Source organism: Sander lucioperca, chromosome 10 (assembly GCF_008315115.2).
Source record: "Sander lucioperca isolate FBNREF2018 chromosome 10, SLUC_FBN_1.2, whole genome shotgun sequence".
NCBI lineage: Eukaryota > Metazoa > Chordata > Actinopteri > Perciformes > Percidae > Sander > Sander lucioperca.
This window is the reverse complement of record NC_050182.1, coordinates 32,902,028-32,919,458: the sequence shown is the minus strand read 5'-3', so window position 1 is coordinate 32,919,458 and position 17,431 is coordinate 32,902,028. Positions and strand designations below refer to the sequence as shown.

At 39.9% G+C, this 17,431-nt stretch overlaps 1 protein-coding gene across 2 annotated transcripts; it reads right to left on the bottom strand.

Moving 5' to 3' along the window:
- Positions 1 to 4,580: 4,580 nt before the first annotated feature.
- Positions 4,581 to 17,009, bottom strand: LOC116049203 (terminal nucleotidyltransferase 4A-like). 2 transcript variants are annotated; one of them, XM_036006083.1, is made up of 12 exons: positions 16,086 to 17,009; positions 15,403 to 15,526; positions 13,109 to 13,155; positions 12,185 to 12,305; positions 10,935 to 11,042; positions 10,724 to 10,852; positions 9,732 to 9,945; positions 9,244 to 9,370; positions 9,017 to 9,120; positions 8,642 to 8,829; positions 8,244 to 8,381; positions 4,581 to 7,055 (listed from the first exon to the last, which is right to left on the bottom strand). In XM_036006083.1, exons 1-12 carry the CDS (start codon positions 16,784 to 16,786, stop codon positions 6,675 to 6,677), a joined length of 2,382 nt encoding a protein of 793 aa, XP_035861976.1. In that variant the 5' UTR covers positions 16,787 to 17,009; the 3' UTR covers positions 4,581 to 6,674. The 2 variants fall into 2 exon arrangements, with proteins under 2 accessions (XP_035861976.1, XP_031154502.1); XM_031298642.2 differs by having other exon boundaries at positions 4,582 to 7,109.
- Positions 17,010 to 17,431: the final 422 nt, after the last annotated feature.

Here is a 17,431-nt window from a genome sequence, read left to right as displayed (position 1 = left end):
TCAGTACAGCCTTAAACTGAAGTGAATACACCAAGGATGGACAATCATTTAATCTAGCCTGAAACATGCACTTGCTCTCTAAATTTAAATTAAAAAAATTAAAGAAAACATATTTTTCTGTGTGAGTTAAAAATCAATAGTCTATATTTAAAAGCTAATTCATACAAACTGAGCCCCCTGCTGTTTATTTGTTTTGTCAGGCACTAGGGACTGTGGTGGAGTGTTGAAATATGAATTGTGTGTGTTTGTGTGTGAACAAGGACTATGAATGGCCCATGCACAAGTTAATACATATGCATACCTGCATGTAACAGCATGCATATTAATGAAAGAAACATCAAATGTAGTGAGATAAAAATGCTTCTTAAGAGGGAACAAATGAAAATATTTAATAAAGCTCCTGATGTTGACAAACAAAAAAAAAAACACAAAGCTCAAAAAAGTCATAAACCACCAGAAGCTTCAATAAATGTTTCATTATTTGCAAGTGAGTCTTACAACTGTTTCCATGATGGTGCATTATAATTTAGTTATATGTTTATGTATTTCATAATCTAGTCCACTTGCAAATAGATGCACTAATGTACTTTTATTTTTATTACAATAGATTACTTTTTGTAATGTGAAAGGTGTCGCTCATAGTGATACATTTACAAAGAATTATTGTCCTTTTCTGCAGTTCCCATCAGCTCTATGGAGCATCTTTCAGCTCATTGTTTTCCGGACCGGTCTCACAGCTCTCATCAACCCTGTTTTTAGCAACAACAATAAGAGCTCTACCCACAGTGCTACCACACCAGCACCACATATTGTTCTTAAAAAAAACAAATTCCTCCACATCAGTGGCATCCAAATGACATGCAATATAGAAATGAGGCTCAAGTTGTAAATTCAATACATTTAGCCTATTACAGTTACTGACCAACATCTATTGACACGCAGGCTTAGGTTGTGGCTGGTTGATGAAGGCCATGCACCAGTGGTATTGCTGTTGTTTGTTGACACTCACAACATTCCTTTTACCCCTATAAAAGATGAAAAATGAACACTGCCTACCACCAGGGTACTGAAAGAAATACCAAAAATGTAATGAGTTGCAAATCCAGATGTAGTTGCTCCACTGTGCTGTACGGGTCTAGGCAAAGGATGTTTCTTAAAGCTTCACAAAAGAAGAGGGTATATTATTCATAGAAAAATAAGTTTTGTGTGTAAGTACCTGAATACTATCATTGTACGGGTCATTAGTGATCTTCATACTGGAGAGAGGATGAATGGAGCTATTTTACCAGGCAGAATACAAAATGCAGAATCTATCAGGCCTTTTTGAGTCAGAGAAGAAAGGACACCTCAAGTGAGCACACTGTGAATCAAACTGTGAATGCATGATTTCAAGGTAATTGAAGATATCTAGGCCAAGAGGCTATAGCTTTTAGCAAAAAGAGTGATCTGTTCTGACTTCAGAAACAAATGATTATTGCAACTTCAATGAATGAACATGGTTCCATGAGGACACATAGACCTGTATTTAATGGGCTCTCACATTTTAGAATCTGTACCTTATATGATTGGTTTTAGAGGAAAGAACGATGGTTGGCATATCCAAAACATCAATGGTCTGCACTACACTAACCCAAATTAAAATGCAGGCTTACACTGATGATACACTGGCAACATGCTAAAGCAAGTCCAATAAGGTGGAACAAAATCAACATAATCTAAAGACAAACAACATGATCCTTGTTATTCCTATTTATCTGTGTCAGAAATAGATGCTGCATAATGCTCTGAAGGGGTTATTCAACGATTGATGGACAGATGGCAAATCAGAGATAATGTTGATATCCCAGTTTGATTCCTGTGTCTACATACTCAACATAAGGTTGGATATTTACTCATCATGCAAAAAAAGGTGGCGTATGATCTGTGACAGTACCATACACCATTAGTCACCAAAGAAGGAAACACAGAATAATCAGTGAAGTGTGACAGATGTTGCAGATGCCTTCATTATTTTACAGGACTAGAAGTTACCAGTGATGCTATATGTGTATCAGAGAACTGTGGAAGGACTTGCTTGTACGTCAGTTTGTCTAAGTATAGTTTTATGTTAGAATTATGAACATATCCATTAGACTAGTGTAAAAGAGGAATTTCTTTTACTTTCGTTTCTTTTATTTAGTCATTCTTTCTTCTTCATTCTACTGAAAAGAAAAAGCACATCTGTCATTACCACCTCTATTTTGTACTATTTGTAACATCTGTCTCTAGGTGGCTCAATGCTGTAAATAGCATAATGGTAGAAATATGTCTTCCTTACATCATAAGAGCACAACAATCAGAACCTGTTAGTAGTTAAGGCAGAGCCTTTGATCACATTCCTCTCTCTCTCTGAGAAATACACTAAGGGAGAGGAAGAGAGACAGACCGACATAAAGAGTAATTGGAAGAAAGACATTTTCTCTATTCTGGCCTGAGCTGCTTGATGGTAACTGAAAAAAACCTGCTAGTTTTTGGATTCTGTGGGGTTTGAAAAGGTTTATAATATGAGCCTAATCTTTAAATACATGAAAACATTTGCATACATATTGTCTTACTTAGTGGGATGTGCACTATTGGCTACATGAGGGGCACTTGGCATGCACTTCTTTACTGTTTTATCACATTTTCTTTATTAACATTAGACTTGACTTGGACTCATCCATGATGACTTCTGATCAATAGAGTCTTTCAAAAATTGTAGCATAATCCTCCAGCAGTAGTCTGACGTCAGATGACCTATAACTTTACTGTTTTGTAATTATTCTTTTCACCACTCTTTTTCCAGCAGCAACACGTGAGTAAAAGCTCAGATGAACATCTGCTAGATGTGTAAATAAGCATGTTTGCTAACATGCTTGCTATATCACACTTACCACTATGTGATCATGTCAGTTGTGCTTACAAGATGAAAGACATCCCCTGAATTGCCAAAACAATTGTATATTATGTAATTGCAATATACATTATGATGTGACTTTAAGATCAAATTTGGCAAAACATTTTCAATTTGGATGCAATATGTTAAATCTGTCATTAGAACAATGTTGTTTGCAAACACTAATTAAATCCACATATTGATTCACATTGCATTGTGGAGGGCCTGTGCAAGGGACTTGAATAGGCAGAGATGCACATTTTCTACTGTCAAGATACTGATGGCCACAATCAGCCTGAAGCTATAACTGCTGACCTTTTCTTAAGAGACCTTCATTTTTCATGCCAGTGGGATTTGGAAGGAAGGTTTTTTTTTTATATAAAGAACCTTCTCTGTTTACTTCAGTATGCTTGGCTTTCTCACATTTATACTGGATAGATTGGCATGGTAAACGTTATAAAAAGTCTATTTTTGTTTTCTTCAGCAGCTAGATTAAAGAGAAGAGTAAACTGCAGAGTGATTCCCTTAGGTGTTTGGGAGAGGAACAACACAATAAAGTTCCGATGTTTAACACCTGGTATCATTTTCTCTGCTTACACAAATATTTGATTTTGTGTTCCTGTGTAGTTCAAAGCAAGCCTTCATGCAGATCTCAGCAAGAGGCTGCTTCCTTATTTTCCCTGAGGACTGTGTGTGCTTCATCCAGTGGAGATGGACATGCATTAAAATACACACCATGTTGCAACACAACATATTGTATAGACAACTGCTGTGTGTGGTGGCAAATGGATTTCTCATGTGAACACTGACAAGACTGTGTGTGTTCATGTCACATGTGCATTTGTGTCTGCAGATTTCCAATAAAGGATCAATGCTTCCCTGCCAGTCTAATCTGGTTAAAATATCCCATCAGGAACAAAGAGCCAGCTTTTAACAACATTATGAACTATAGCCTGAGCCAAAGTATCACTTCCATCATCAATAAAGACCGATCCAAAGAAGTGGATGACGTCATGGAGGCTGGATCTAATTTTTCTAGTGCCTTAGTCAGCTAGTTTGAGTCAAGAAAAACTAAAAGGGGTCTCGGTGAGGACACTTTCCCCCCCCTCGGCTTTAATTGGAATAAAATGACAACCGTTCCAGCCATTAACCCTGTGACGATTGAACATCTCCGCAGTCGTTCTACTTCCCTGCATCCTGCTGACAATCCGAAAGGTAATGGACTAGATGCAGCTTTACTGAGCTATGATCCACCAGTGCCCCCATCAGAGACTGCAAAGAATTACAACACACCACAAGAGTGATGGCGCTCCTCAGTGTCCCTTCGGACTCTGTTGAACCAAGAGTACAGCATGATCAAGAAAAAGGTGGTCCGAACATGTCGCTAGCTATATGGTACTACTCCAGAACTCCTTGTGGGGTTGAATTACACAAATCCTTACAACAGTAAGAGACAACCAACTGGAAACTGCATAATCAAAAACCAAAAGTAGAAAGTTCCTCTCTCAAACTTTGGAATACTAGCACATTTTGCATTGACATACCGCTTTTGTATGTAACAGTATAAACATGTGATTTCACCATTCAGCCACAATGTACTGGACTGGAGTGGATGCAACACATTACAATCGAACAAAATGATACAAACTGGAAATGGGAGTTTTAAAATGTTTATTTAAAAAAATAGAAAAACTTACATAAAAAAAAACAAAAAAAAAAAAAAGGTATATATATCTATACGTCAGCCATTTACACATAACCCATCCTAATTACACACATTTAAGCTGGGGATTCGGTTCCCGTCAACAACCCATCGATCATCCTCTAGGGTGCTTATTAAAAAGCGGCACTGAAAACGAGGGGTTAACGCTAGTATCATGTTGAATCCATCAGATTGGTGTGCGGGTGTTAAAATAATCACTGACTTTTGTAACATATGATCTTTGCCAAATTTTGGTTTTGTGAATGGTGAATTGGCTCTACTGAAACTCCAGCAATGGTAAATCTGTGACATCCCAAGCTCAAGTCCACTTATGGATTGCTGTGTAAATTATTTAGCTTTGAAACCTTGTCTCACAAGATGTACAAATGCTGACTTTAAATATGGGAGAGGAAAATCTCTGAAATGTAAGGCCCTCTTGCCTTTTATAATTATGAATTTTGAAGTAAAAAAAAAAAAAAAAATGATGTTCCGACATGATGTTAATGTTAACAATCATTGACTGCAGCAGGAGTCTCCTCCTGGAGCACACACACACCTAGAAGCTGCGTGTAAAAATAAAAGCCAAGTAAACCTGGCAGTGCTTATAGAAACAATAGGTAATACAGAAAGCTGACTACGTACAGAAAAAAGGGCAAATTTGGTCATTTAAGAAGGCAGTTAACCTGTTGCTTTAACAGAACCAAAAGGAGACATAAGGCAGAAAAAAGCACTTTGCTGGTAATAAGTAGCACCAACTATTTTTGAAATGACATGAGTAAACACTGCTAAAAACGATTCATTTCTCCAGTACAGCCTAGGAAATACACCAAAATAAAAGTCAAACCTACTGCTAAAAGTGATAAGAGTAGTAGTGGAAATCATTTGGACAGGCAGTTGGCAAAATTTCAAGTGATCATAATACAATGGTAAATCATGTCATTTTTGGCACATTTCTCAGGATGCTTTACCATAACCATAGCCCCCCCCCCTTCTGCTGGAAAGCTACACACTCACACACACACACACACACACACATTCCTTCAAGGCCCTTAAATCCATCTATTGCACAGGTCAATGTTGTCTAGAAATAAAAAGGCAAACCTATTGTGGGGAGAACCCCTAAAATATAACTAAAATGTGAATAAATTAAATAAAAGCAATTATTGCACATGAACGCAACAAACAAAAGGTGGCAATGTTTACCAAACAAAAAATGTAGTGCCAATATGAACAAAAAAAAAAAAAAAAGCCCTCAGTGACAAACAAGAAAACAAATGACCAACACACAAAAAAGAAAAACTTGGTACATTCAAACAAGTCATCACAGTTTAAGACTTTTGGACAAGGTCCCGTTTTGTGCCGTCACATCAAAAACATCAAGTCAGCGTTGCGCTGCATAGGTAGAAAGGTAGTGCTTTGCTTCGGTCCAGAGTACAATTTGTAGATGATAGTCCAAGCTGTAAGAGCTCAGAATCAAGAGCATAGTTGAGAGGGAGTTGCATTCAGAAGACCAGACGCGCCCCAAACCTGATCAAAAAGGCCCAATAAGAGTCAAAACTTGAGGAGAACCAAACCAGTTCAGTACTATGGCACATGAAGTTGCACGAAAACTCAATACTTGACCGACCTCTTCAGCCAACCAGCCAGAGTCTTTAGCTGCTGGAAAGTGACACTGGTGAGCAGACAGTCAGGGAATCATTAATTCCTTGATCAACTCAAAGTCTGCGCTGGTGTGCATCAAATTTCGAGGAAGGGGCTCTGACTATCATCAGACCGATGAAACAAAATGAGCACAGTTAAGACTTTTAGTCTTCCCTCATCTGCAAGAGCCCTGTAGCCTTACCAAGTGCTTGCAATGCTAGCAGAGATCAATCATTCGAAACCTTTGGAGTCAACTTCAATTGACTTGTGAATTCCTTGACAAAGTAGGTGAGTTTTTGAGAGCCTCTGACAAAACACAGGTGTATCATGAATTCTTCACAGCTCCTCAACACCAAGACCCGCGATGGGCTAAGTGAGGCCTTCAAAAACCAATGCCAGTCAAGTCCTGGATGCATTTCATCTGCTCTGGTTCAGAGCAGGAAGATTGTCCCTCTTCCTGCGGCGCCAGGTGTTGTGGTTGTACTGCTGTTGGTTCCTGAAACCCGGTGCCGTGTCATGACTCTGGGGAACAAACCGCTGCTGGGGACTGAAGTTACCTTGAGAGTGATTTTGACCTCGGAGGCTGCCACCGTGGTTGTGCTTGAAGCCAACTTTGTGCGGCTCAAGTGAGCCATGGGAATTGGATATCATGGTGTAAGTGTGGCTATGCTGCCCTCCCATCTGTGGGTGGTGAAGCTGGTGGAGGGGGCTTGTGGAGTTAGCATGCTGGGACATGTGTGCAGCTTGTGACATGTGACAGTGCACAACACTGATTGAAGGTGGATTCTCATGGTAGAACTGGCAATCAGAGAACGAGGGGATGGTTAGGTTTTCAGGGAGAGACATCTGGATCTAGATAATAAATGAAGCAGGATATGCAATGAGAATACCACTAGGAGTACGTTTTTGCATTGTTAACACTAGAAAAGCCAACGGGTACAATTTTCCCACCTGGGATATTTAAATGCATGTAACTCTTAATATAAAACCCCTTCATCTCTCAGTCCATGACTTTTCCAAAAATGGGTATATTAAATCAATTGAGTTATGGGGGGGGGTGGGGGGTACAAATAAAAATGAAAATACACTCATTTATACCTAAAACCGCTAGCGGGTACATTTACTCCCATTGTATATTGCTGCGCTCAGCATTCACAACACGGCCGGTCGCCTAGCAACGTGTACTGTTCACACATCTTTTGACGAGGTGGCTGCCATATCACAAGCTAGGGCAAGCTAGATTTGGACATGAGTGAGAATCGAATCGGGAGAGGTCAATGACCCGTCACTTTCATCAGATGAGGAATCTTCAGGTGAGGACGAGGAGCACGCAGCTCGCCCGTATCATCGCAGCTGCCCTCAGACGCTGACGTGACAGGTGCCTCAGTTACAGTCCAGCGATAACGTTACACATCCTAGTTAGACGCAACTCGTGTAACGTTAGCAGTTTCTAACGTTAGCTTACTGCACTAGCTAAAGTAATTGTATATTTATATTCTTTAGTGTTGGCTCAACAAATACGGGACGGAAGTGTCTACAACCGGAGCACGCACTGAGAGCGCAGTCACAGTCTGTGTGTGTGATCTGTAATGAAAGACCCTAGAGGACATAAACTGACTTTTAAATAGTTACTAGTCAAGTCGTACTTGCCGTTTAAAAAAAATAAAATAAATAAATAAATAAATAAATAACTTAACTGCTTAAATAAATGCCATATTGCCGAGTGCCGATGCTGTTTCGGCAGCGGGTAAATATTAGAAGTAAATGGAATGCTGGCCTTTCTAGTGTTAAAACACAGGGAGATAACAAAAATCATACATCACTGTCAAATGGAATTTTGTTTGAATATTCAAGATAGGAGGAAATGCAATAGCTTCTATGCCCACATTTAACATGTACATTACCTAGTTTTAATTGAGTGTGTACTGAGTTAATAGGTTTTACAAAAGGTTGACCTGTAAAAAGGGAAACATTTAAATAACTGACCTGAGGTGTGGTGTGGATAAAGCCCGCTGGATGTGTGGCCCTCAGGTCAGTAGCCATCTGGATTACTGAATGGACTGAGGCCAGGGTGAGGGGGTGGAGTTGGATAGCAGCATTACTGCTCGGCGGAGAATCAGACTCCTGGAAAAAGATGTACACACAGTTTAACAAAGTAGCACTAACATAAAAAAATAAAAAAAACTTGGGCAGACAAATGGGGTATCATAGGTGCTATGATCACATTATTCAGACAAATGATCTTTGTGAATGCATGGTCACTGACTCAATACATAGGTAATGGTTTAACAGTATGTGTTACCAAAGTGGATATGAACCACTGTGAACTAATGAGTCACTGATCTAGCAAATGTTTCAATAGACAAAATATCTGTTGGCCTTACTATGTCACTTCCGGAGGAGGAGGAGGAGAGCGAGCATGCAGAGGATGATGATGAGTGGTGTTGAGGGCTGGGGAGGAAGACTGGAGAAGGTGAGGGCGAGTCAGCACTGAGGGGAGAGGATGTGTCTCTCTGATCCTCCACAGAAACCAGCATCAGCCTGGCAAGGTCCCGCTCACAGGTCTCCATGTCTAGGACCAAACAGAATTCTACTGTTGAAATCAGTTTGAACTCATTCGACAGCATCAGGTACATTTACCACATAAATCTGACAGTAAAGATAGGAAAACGTGTCACTTTTCTAGAGCCATCACAAAATACGACACCAGCTTAAATGTTACGAAGAAGATGCAAACCCAAGGTTCCCACAACGTTTACCATGGCTCTCCAGCTTGGCATACTGCTTGGCTCCCCACTTCTTAATTGTCCAGTCCCTATAGGCCAACACCTCTGGGCTGACTTTGATGATGCGTCCTAAAGTACTGCAACACAGAGAGAGAGAGAGAGAGGGGTACTCTATAATGCTTATCAGGACAAATGTAAACCAGTGCTGAGAAAAACAATTACAAAAGTTAAGAAAAGATTTCATTTGTGAAGAAACCAACCTGTCATACTCTTTGTTGGGGTAAGCACGTGCATGGTGAGACACTCCATGACTCAGCACCATGAAGGCAAAGTCAAACACCTGCTTGACTTGCAGGATGCCATATGAACTCCTGCCCACGTCGTTTCCTGTAAAAGATGTATGGAGATTACTTTAGCCTGATCATATCCAAGAGCAGGATTTGTCAGTCAAATCAAGTTTAGTTAGGTAAGTTTACTCACAAATGTAACTCACAGAACTCAAATTTCACTGAATTACACAAACCATTCGCTTCTTGTCTCACTTTGTTTAGTCGCTCTGAATTTTGGTTATGCAGCGGATTGCGCAACAGCGCTTCACCATTTTATTTTTATTTGTCACGTTTCGCCCTGTAAATGCACTTATGATATGATAAATGTTTGCTACTATTGATGTCACACCCATGCTCTCTATATGGCTGGGTGAATTGATCGCTCTCCATTTATTCATCAATTCAAACATCAATCTGACCTGGCTGTATTGGGTCTTCCATGCAGAGCATGGATGGCCTGTTTCCACTCCCCACGCCTATCAGCATTTCCTCCTTGGACAGGTAAGCCCCTCCATTCTTCACCCTGATGCCGTACTTCATGTAGTTGAAATTGCGGCCATACAGCCCAAAGAACTCGATCAGCAGGATGCCCAGGTTGATGTTGGCACGTCGTGTGTCGATTCGAGGGTGTAACTGTGAATAGCAGAACAAGGACAACACTTTGTAAGCATCTTTGTAACCAAATCCAGCCAGGTTGAATCAGTTCCCTGGTGGACAGCATGGCAAGAAATATTAATTTTGTTTGTGCATCAAGTAACACCACGTGTTGGCTATAACATGAAACATCATTCTAAATCATCACACACAAAAGAGTATGAAAAAAAGCACCTTAATACACATAAGACAGTAGACCACAAATAAACATTACTTTTGTGATCTACTTCTACCACACTTATCCAAAATACATGTCCCACTGAACTCGGACAATTAATGTTAATACGTTACCAAAGTTATTTATTCATTCAAATACTATGTATGTATGTATGTATGTATGTATGTATGTATGTATGTATGTATGTATGGAGATAGAGATATATATAGAGAGAGATAGAGATAGATATAGAGAGATAGAGCGAGATAGAGATATATAGAGAGAGAAATATAGAGAGATAGAGAGAGATATATAGAGAGATAGAGAGAGATAGATATAGAGAGAGATATAGAGATCGAGAGATATAAAGAGAGATATAGAGAGAGATAGAGAGAGATATAGAGAGAGATTTAAAAACAGAAATGAACTAGACAAAAGTACAAAAGAAATTTCAAACTAATATATGAATCCTCTCATTTTGTGCACAGATGGAACAATTCTGAGGTAGTCTTGTTTCAGAATGCCAATATGGAGAGTGGCTCAGTTAAATTGACAAATTCCATAGACAAAGTATTTTTTTGCAGGCATACATATGTGTACCTGCAGGAAGCTGATGGCCATTAGTATAAGGCTGTAAGAGCTGATGCCTCCAGTGAAGACTTCATTCAGATCTCTCTGCAGTAGGAACTGCTTCAGGACAAAGATCAGAGGCGGCAGAACAGTGTACTTCTAAAAGATAGAAAGACAAAAACAGAAGATAAGAAACAACCAAAAAAAGGGCCACATTTGTGTTATAAGCGTCAAGTGTTACCTTAAGATAGCTTTTGATGAACTGTGCCGCTTTAACAGCAGTCTCTACATTGAAGCTGATGTCCACTTTTACCTCGGTTTCATGGTCAGTAAGCTTGATGATCGGCACCTGAGGACAGGTCAAAGAGCAGGGCTGGACATTAACTTTTTGAGGCACTTGTCCTTTAGACAAGTACATTTACGTTTCACTTGTCCATGCACAAAAGTCACTTGTCTGGGGAAAGATTTATCATTTTATAATTTAAAAAAAAAAAAGTGCTTTGCTAATGCAGAATTCGAACAAATCGTTGAAGCATCCAAACACTATCAATATTAATAAAATTCAGTTGAAACAGTAGAAACAAACGTGTCCCAACAATAGATTTCCCCTTCAACAAGAAAAAAGGCTCTCCAGACTCCATAATACAAAGTAATATGTTGCACGTCGGTGTGCAGTGTATCACCAGAGGTAGTGGTGACTTGAAATTGAACTTATACTATATCTAAAATAATTTTGTAGACATAACAATGGATTTTGCCACTAAATGTTGTTATTACGGCAAGTCGCAGAGCTGACGTTTTACAATAACTGACGGACCAACGAGCAGTGGAGTAGTAACGCTACGAGACAGAGAGCCAGCCGCTAAATGAGTCAAATTAACTTAATGCTTCATCCACACAAAGCACATTGCTATCGCCACGAGTGACATCTGTATTCGGCTCGTTTTCTGTGAACGATGTGGCGACGGGGTAACGTTAAGGCGGATTTAGCAAGCTAATGTTAGCCAACGAACACCGGCTGGCTGGCTTGCTGGTTCCGCCGTGCTTTCATGCTGTATCGCTTACAGAGAATGAGCTGAACAGCGGGTTGGGTCTAACGTTAGCGGTGTGCTAACCCACTGGTTCTAACGTTTGTGTCTAATGTATTCAGTTAATGTATTTGTTTAAAAATCGGTAAAATAAAAATCAGTAACAGACGTAATGAGTGGCACAAAACGTGAAGTAGCATGACATTTTATTTTGTTTGAGTTTTAACTTGTCCAGTGGGGCAAGTACATTTCTCTTCCACTTGCCCTACAATAAAAATCCACTTGTCCCGGACAAGCCTTAATGTCGAGCCCTGAAAGAGTCAACAACTAAATCACATTTCATGATTCATAACGGACTAACTGACAACCTCTTCCGTTAGGTCGTCAGGACCCAATACAAGTTGTAAACCAACTGTGTGGGTTCCAAAGTAAAGAGAGACTAAGCTCTCTCCTGGTGACTTACTGTAGCTTTGTCCAGGACCTTGATGGGATAAGGGCCAGCCACATTGCGTTTCTTCAGGGCTTGTTCTAGTTCTTGCAGTGGGGGATGGTCCCAGTTTCCAAACACCACCAGGTCAATGTCACTGAGAACAAAAACACAAAGTACCTTAAAACATTTCCCCGGCCCCAAGTATTCTGTCTACACGCAGTGCACAGTAATGCAGATGTCACTGAAACACAACGTAAGAGCCTAGTTTTATGTTGTGTAACTAACAGGCTTCTGGGAAAGGTTGTGCAAATAAAATGTGACAACTTGACAGATTAAAAATTTATTTTGGAAGATAAAAAACTGCAAGCTGCAGTTAAGCATTATTTCTTTGTCTCTTCAAATGAACAAAAAAAGTTCTCGACCATCTCTCATTGCGTTTCCTCAAGGATTGTGCAAGTATGCTATACAAAGTACCTTGCTGAAGAAACCGTCAAGAGGAAGTCACTTCAGGAAATGATTTCATCAAGACCTGATCCTAATTCATAATCAAATTTGTTGATCATGGAGTTTAGCCCAAATTAACGAGTGAGTATTAAGTGAATACAGTGGTGTGATGTTGAAACAATCATTGCATTAAACAGCTGCCTTATTTCTCCACTCGAGAAATCCCTGTAATGACTGCTAGACTAATAAATGAAACCCATTCAATTTATTTAACTCCTATTTATTTGCACAACAAATATGTTGAAAGGAACTTTTCCCAGTATTGCTCAGCTCTATAACCCAGTAATCCTCATAACCACATGGCATGACATGTATACAAAAACACCATGAAAACATACCCTACCAAAAATAGTGTTCCACCTCCTAAAAAACACTAGCATTTTAATGACATTTCAAAATTGGCCCATATATAAAAAAGGTCAGACTGTACAAGAATAAATACTCAAATATTACCTTGTTGGAAGATAAAGTCCTGTGCTGAAGCTGCCAAATATCTCCACCTGCAGAGTACAAGACACATTAAGCATAATTTAAGTCGTAAAAAAACATTATTGTAACCATTATCAATTAGTTCCTGTTTTAGCTAGTTTGACCTTTAGGTTTAGCTATACTGCGCCATGCCTGAATTGGTTTTATCCCTTATACCAGCGTTGCTGTCGAACAAGAGGGCTGCCATGGGGGCAGTGTTCATAATGTATTAGTTTTTCAGACAGTTTTTAAAAAACTGTGTAGGTCTATTTCCACTCAATCCTGACAGACCCCTCCCTGGAGAGAGTTCAATCCAGTCAGCAATAGAGTAACTTACACAAGGTAATTGCCATTACCACCACTGCACAGTGAACCGTGTAGGCAATTTACAATAGGATGTGCAATCTGGGTTTAGTTATTGACAATAAAAAAAGATCTGGCAAATAGAGCTGGATCAAACATTTGGAGGATTGGAACCCTTTAAATTTAATATAATGTGTAAACATTAAACACTAAATTATGATAATCTGATCATGGATCACATCTCTTGCCCGCGTCCAGGTGTCTCAATCCGTCTTCCTCTCCTTGCAGTTCTTGTAAGAATTGAAGTTTCCAGTTAGTTACTGCCATTTTGTGTGTTTTTTTTTTGCTATGGCGGCTCGCTGCTTATACATTGTTGCCTAAAAAAACAAAAAACAAATGGTAGTAAGATTGAACTAATAACACTCCCAAGTTCACTGCCTGGTGTGCGTTTATGCTTTCTCATAACAAAGCAACAGTCAGGAGAAAATAAGGTAGCTAAAAATATTCAAGTGTTTAGTAATCTTTTCTTGTTATGCTTCTTGTAAGACTTGTAGGCTAACCATGCCTATGACCTGTACAGACAAACAGTCTGGTCTTTCTATAAAAACATGAAAAGCCTAATGTTATGACACACTGATTTCTGTAAAACATGGGCAGTGTTATTTCTGTATAGTGGTATTGGATGTTATTACTGACTGTGGCCTTTTGTCCACTGTAATGTTAAATAACCTTATTTTCTGGTCAGGGACCAAAGCCTACTACAAAAATGTAACCGCCACAGCTTGGAAGAGTAACGCAAATTGGTCTTTGGGGAAAAGTTAGGCCCAGTGGGACTTCACTGGGCTATTATTAGCTCAAAATGTTTATTACCAAAAAAATGCTATTTGTTACCAAGTATACTCTGTCAAACACTTTGTTGGCAACATACAATGGAAAATAATTCACTAATGTTACTGTGGGAATGCAAGTGACTTAAATAGTGATTACATCTGGCCCAACTGCTTGGATGTGCAGCCTGTAATGCTGGTTGTCTGATTAGACAGCGTGTCAGAAGTGGTGATTCAACTCAATGGTAATATTTAGGACTGTACCGCATAGTTAGAAGCTTCATTTATAATGTTGACATTCAAATTCTAAAAAACATTTGAATGTATAGTTTGGACAAATATGTTGGCTCAATATAAGCTTTGAATGTAGTTTAAAAAAAAATTACAGTACTAACATTCCCTAGTAATGTCTCCCTCATTTATGTAAATGGAAGTGGACACCACATCAGACATGTTATAAGTTATATCTCAACAAAGCAGTCCACTACAACACCACCACTTAACTTAAAAAAAGTGACCCGGGTGGCCGGGTTGACTCATTGGTAGAGCAGGCGCGCATATACTGAGAGGTTTATGCCTCGATGCAGAGGTCCAAGGTTCAAATCCGACTTGTGACAAATTTCCTGCATGTCTTCCCCCTCTCTCTCTCTCCCCCCTTTGTCATCTAGCTGTTCTGTCAAATTAAAAGGCGGAAAACCCCCCCAAAAAAATAAAAATAAAAAAGTGACCCGGGTTGGATCATCACCTCTGACACAGTATCAGCAAAAAACTATTTAAACTAATTAAAGTGTCTGAATCGTCTATTTTACAGCTGCTCAGAGAACTGGTGTTGTTATAGAGAGCATATGAATGCATGGACCATGACAGTAAACTACACCTTGTCCAACTTTGGTAAAGGAGGTTTTGAGTTCAATACTTGATGCAGCAGGAAGCTGCAACCTACAGAGATTGTTTGACTTAGTAGAAAGATTGGAAGCACATCTGAAAAATGGTATTAAATAGGGCAAAGGGCAAAAGAATAGCATGCCCTCAAGGACAGAGCATTGTGGTACACCTCAAATAAATAAGAGCTTTTAAAGACATGTTATAGTCTTACATACTGTATAGGCCAGAGGGGTGTACTGCTGCCACAGACAGTCGGTCACTCACCCGTGCCGTGGGCCACAAGTCCTTGATGACACTTTCTATTCTGTTCACAACATCTCTTCTCATGGCCTCCTCCTCTGGTCGTGGTGACATGAAGTTGAAAAAGTCCATGATTTCTTCATGAAGACTATAAAGAACCAAAGGAAACACACATGGGATCATAGACTGATATTGAAAAAAGGGAACTGAGCGTTGTATGGACAGTAGTGCTGGATGTACGAGAACAATTATGGAAAGTATTAGGCCTGGGCTTAGCGATAACTATATTGGACTTATAATACTACACAAAAGGCAATATGTTTGAAGAACTGTGGGGAAAAAACAGAAAATGGATTTCTAACTCAAATACACCTGTGCTCACAGAAACTTGAATGCAAACGTATTGACGAAAACAAATCTGACAGACATGCACGTTAAACATTCTAGTAGCTACATCAGGTGAAAAACATCCATAGTTTTTTTTTTTTTGCTATTGTATACGTGATTTGTTAAGAACTAGCACATTAGATTTCATTGTACGAAGAGAAAATGCATTATAATGAACATACGCCCTTACAATTCATGAAACCGTGTTAACCTAGCCACCGCTAATTGTGTTGAGTGACCTGGTGAAACCCCAGATCTCACTTTGAGAACCCTTCCATGACTGTAAAAAAAAAAAACCCAACAACAACTCATATTCTTACCCGTTAAAACCCGGGCTGTACCGCCTGGTTTTCCACAGACTACAAGAAGAGTCTACATGGTGTCCATTGCTGCCGTGGGACAGGAGCGGGTTGATGCCGTGGAAAGTGTTGGCTCTGTTCAGATGCCTCCTGCGTCCGGATGAATGGGACCGATGGTGGTGGTGCTTGTTCACATGCTGATTTTTCATGCCAGTGGGGGTGTGGCCGCCCGATTGTTGCATGCTGCGACAGTGTTGCTGAACAGTGGGAAAAGGCGGAGGGGGGTGTTGCCGTTTGAGATTGTTCTCGTTCAACTCGTGCTCGCCGTAGTGTAAAAACCGGTTGGCATCTTCTGCGACGTTCAAATTATCGATTTGCAGAGAGGAGCCGGAAGGCGAGGAGCTCTCGGCCTCCGAGTCCAGAGAGGAAGAGGACGGTGACAACGAGCCCTTCCTTCGGATATTTCCCCTCTCTCCGCCGCCGTCTCGCTTCGGCATTTTTCCAAACACACACCCCGGCGGCAATGCTAACGTTACATTTTTGCAATACTCGCCGTTTGACTGCGTGGAGTTTGCATTTTGCGCTGCAAAGTTGCGTTGGTGGTGAAGGTGGTTGTTGATGCTGGAGTTCGCTCCAAATCCCTGAGAGGGTTCCCAAATGTGCATCGGGGAATTGTCAGGTCCCTTCTGCTCCGGCTGGATCCAAGCGGTCCTAGGATCCATTGGACTCGAGTTAGTCGAGAACCTCTGACGGGAAAATGGCGAGCAATTTGGCAAATTAAACACTTTGCACTTATGGAAACAGATAAATCCTACCGCGTTGATTTAGCTACTGGTTATCATCGAAATGCTTCATGTCCAGAAACTGGTTTGGTTTTACAAGCGGCTTGTCTCCAACTCCACTCCTCATGAAAGCCAGCCAATATGGCGCACCCAGCAGCACGGATCAACATCTACGCATGTCTGAGGGATTTAAATCTTTGAACACACCCCTCGAGACTGAAAGATGCGTCAAGTCAACCATTCACAGGCCGAAAGAACCGGAAGCTGAACTTTTAATTCCCCCCCCCCCCCCCCCCGAAAGGTCATATCAAACCATATCAAACACACCAAAGACAAAATTACAAAGGAGTACAAATACTTACAGTACTCACAAAATATTTATATTTTAAATACATTTTCACATGATTCACGTTTTTGTCAATGTGTGTTAGGTGTATTTGTCAATTTTTAAAATTGTTTCCTTAAGCAGACATTATATTTACAGTACTCAATAATAGCCACTAATATAGTATGTGATTTTAGATTTAATGCTTATATATATATATATATATATATATATATATATATATATATATATATATATAT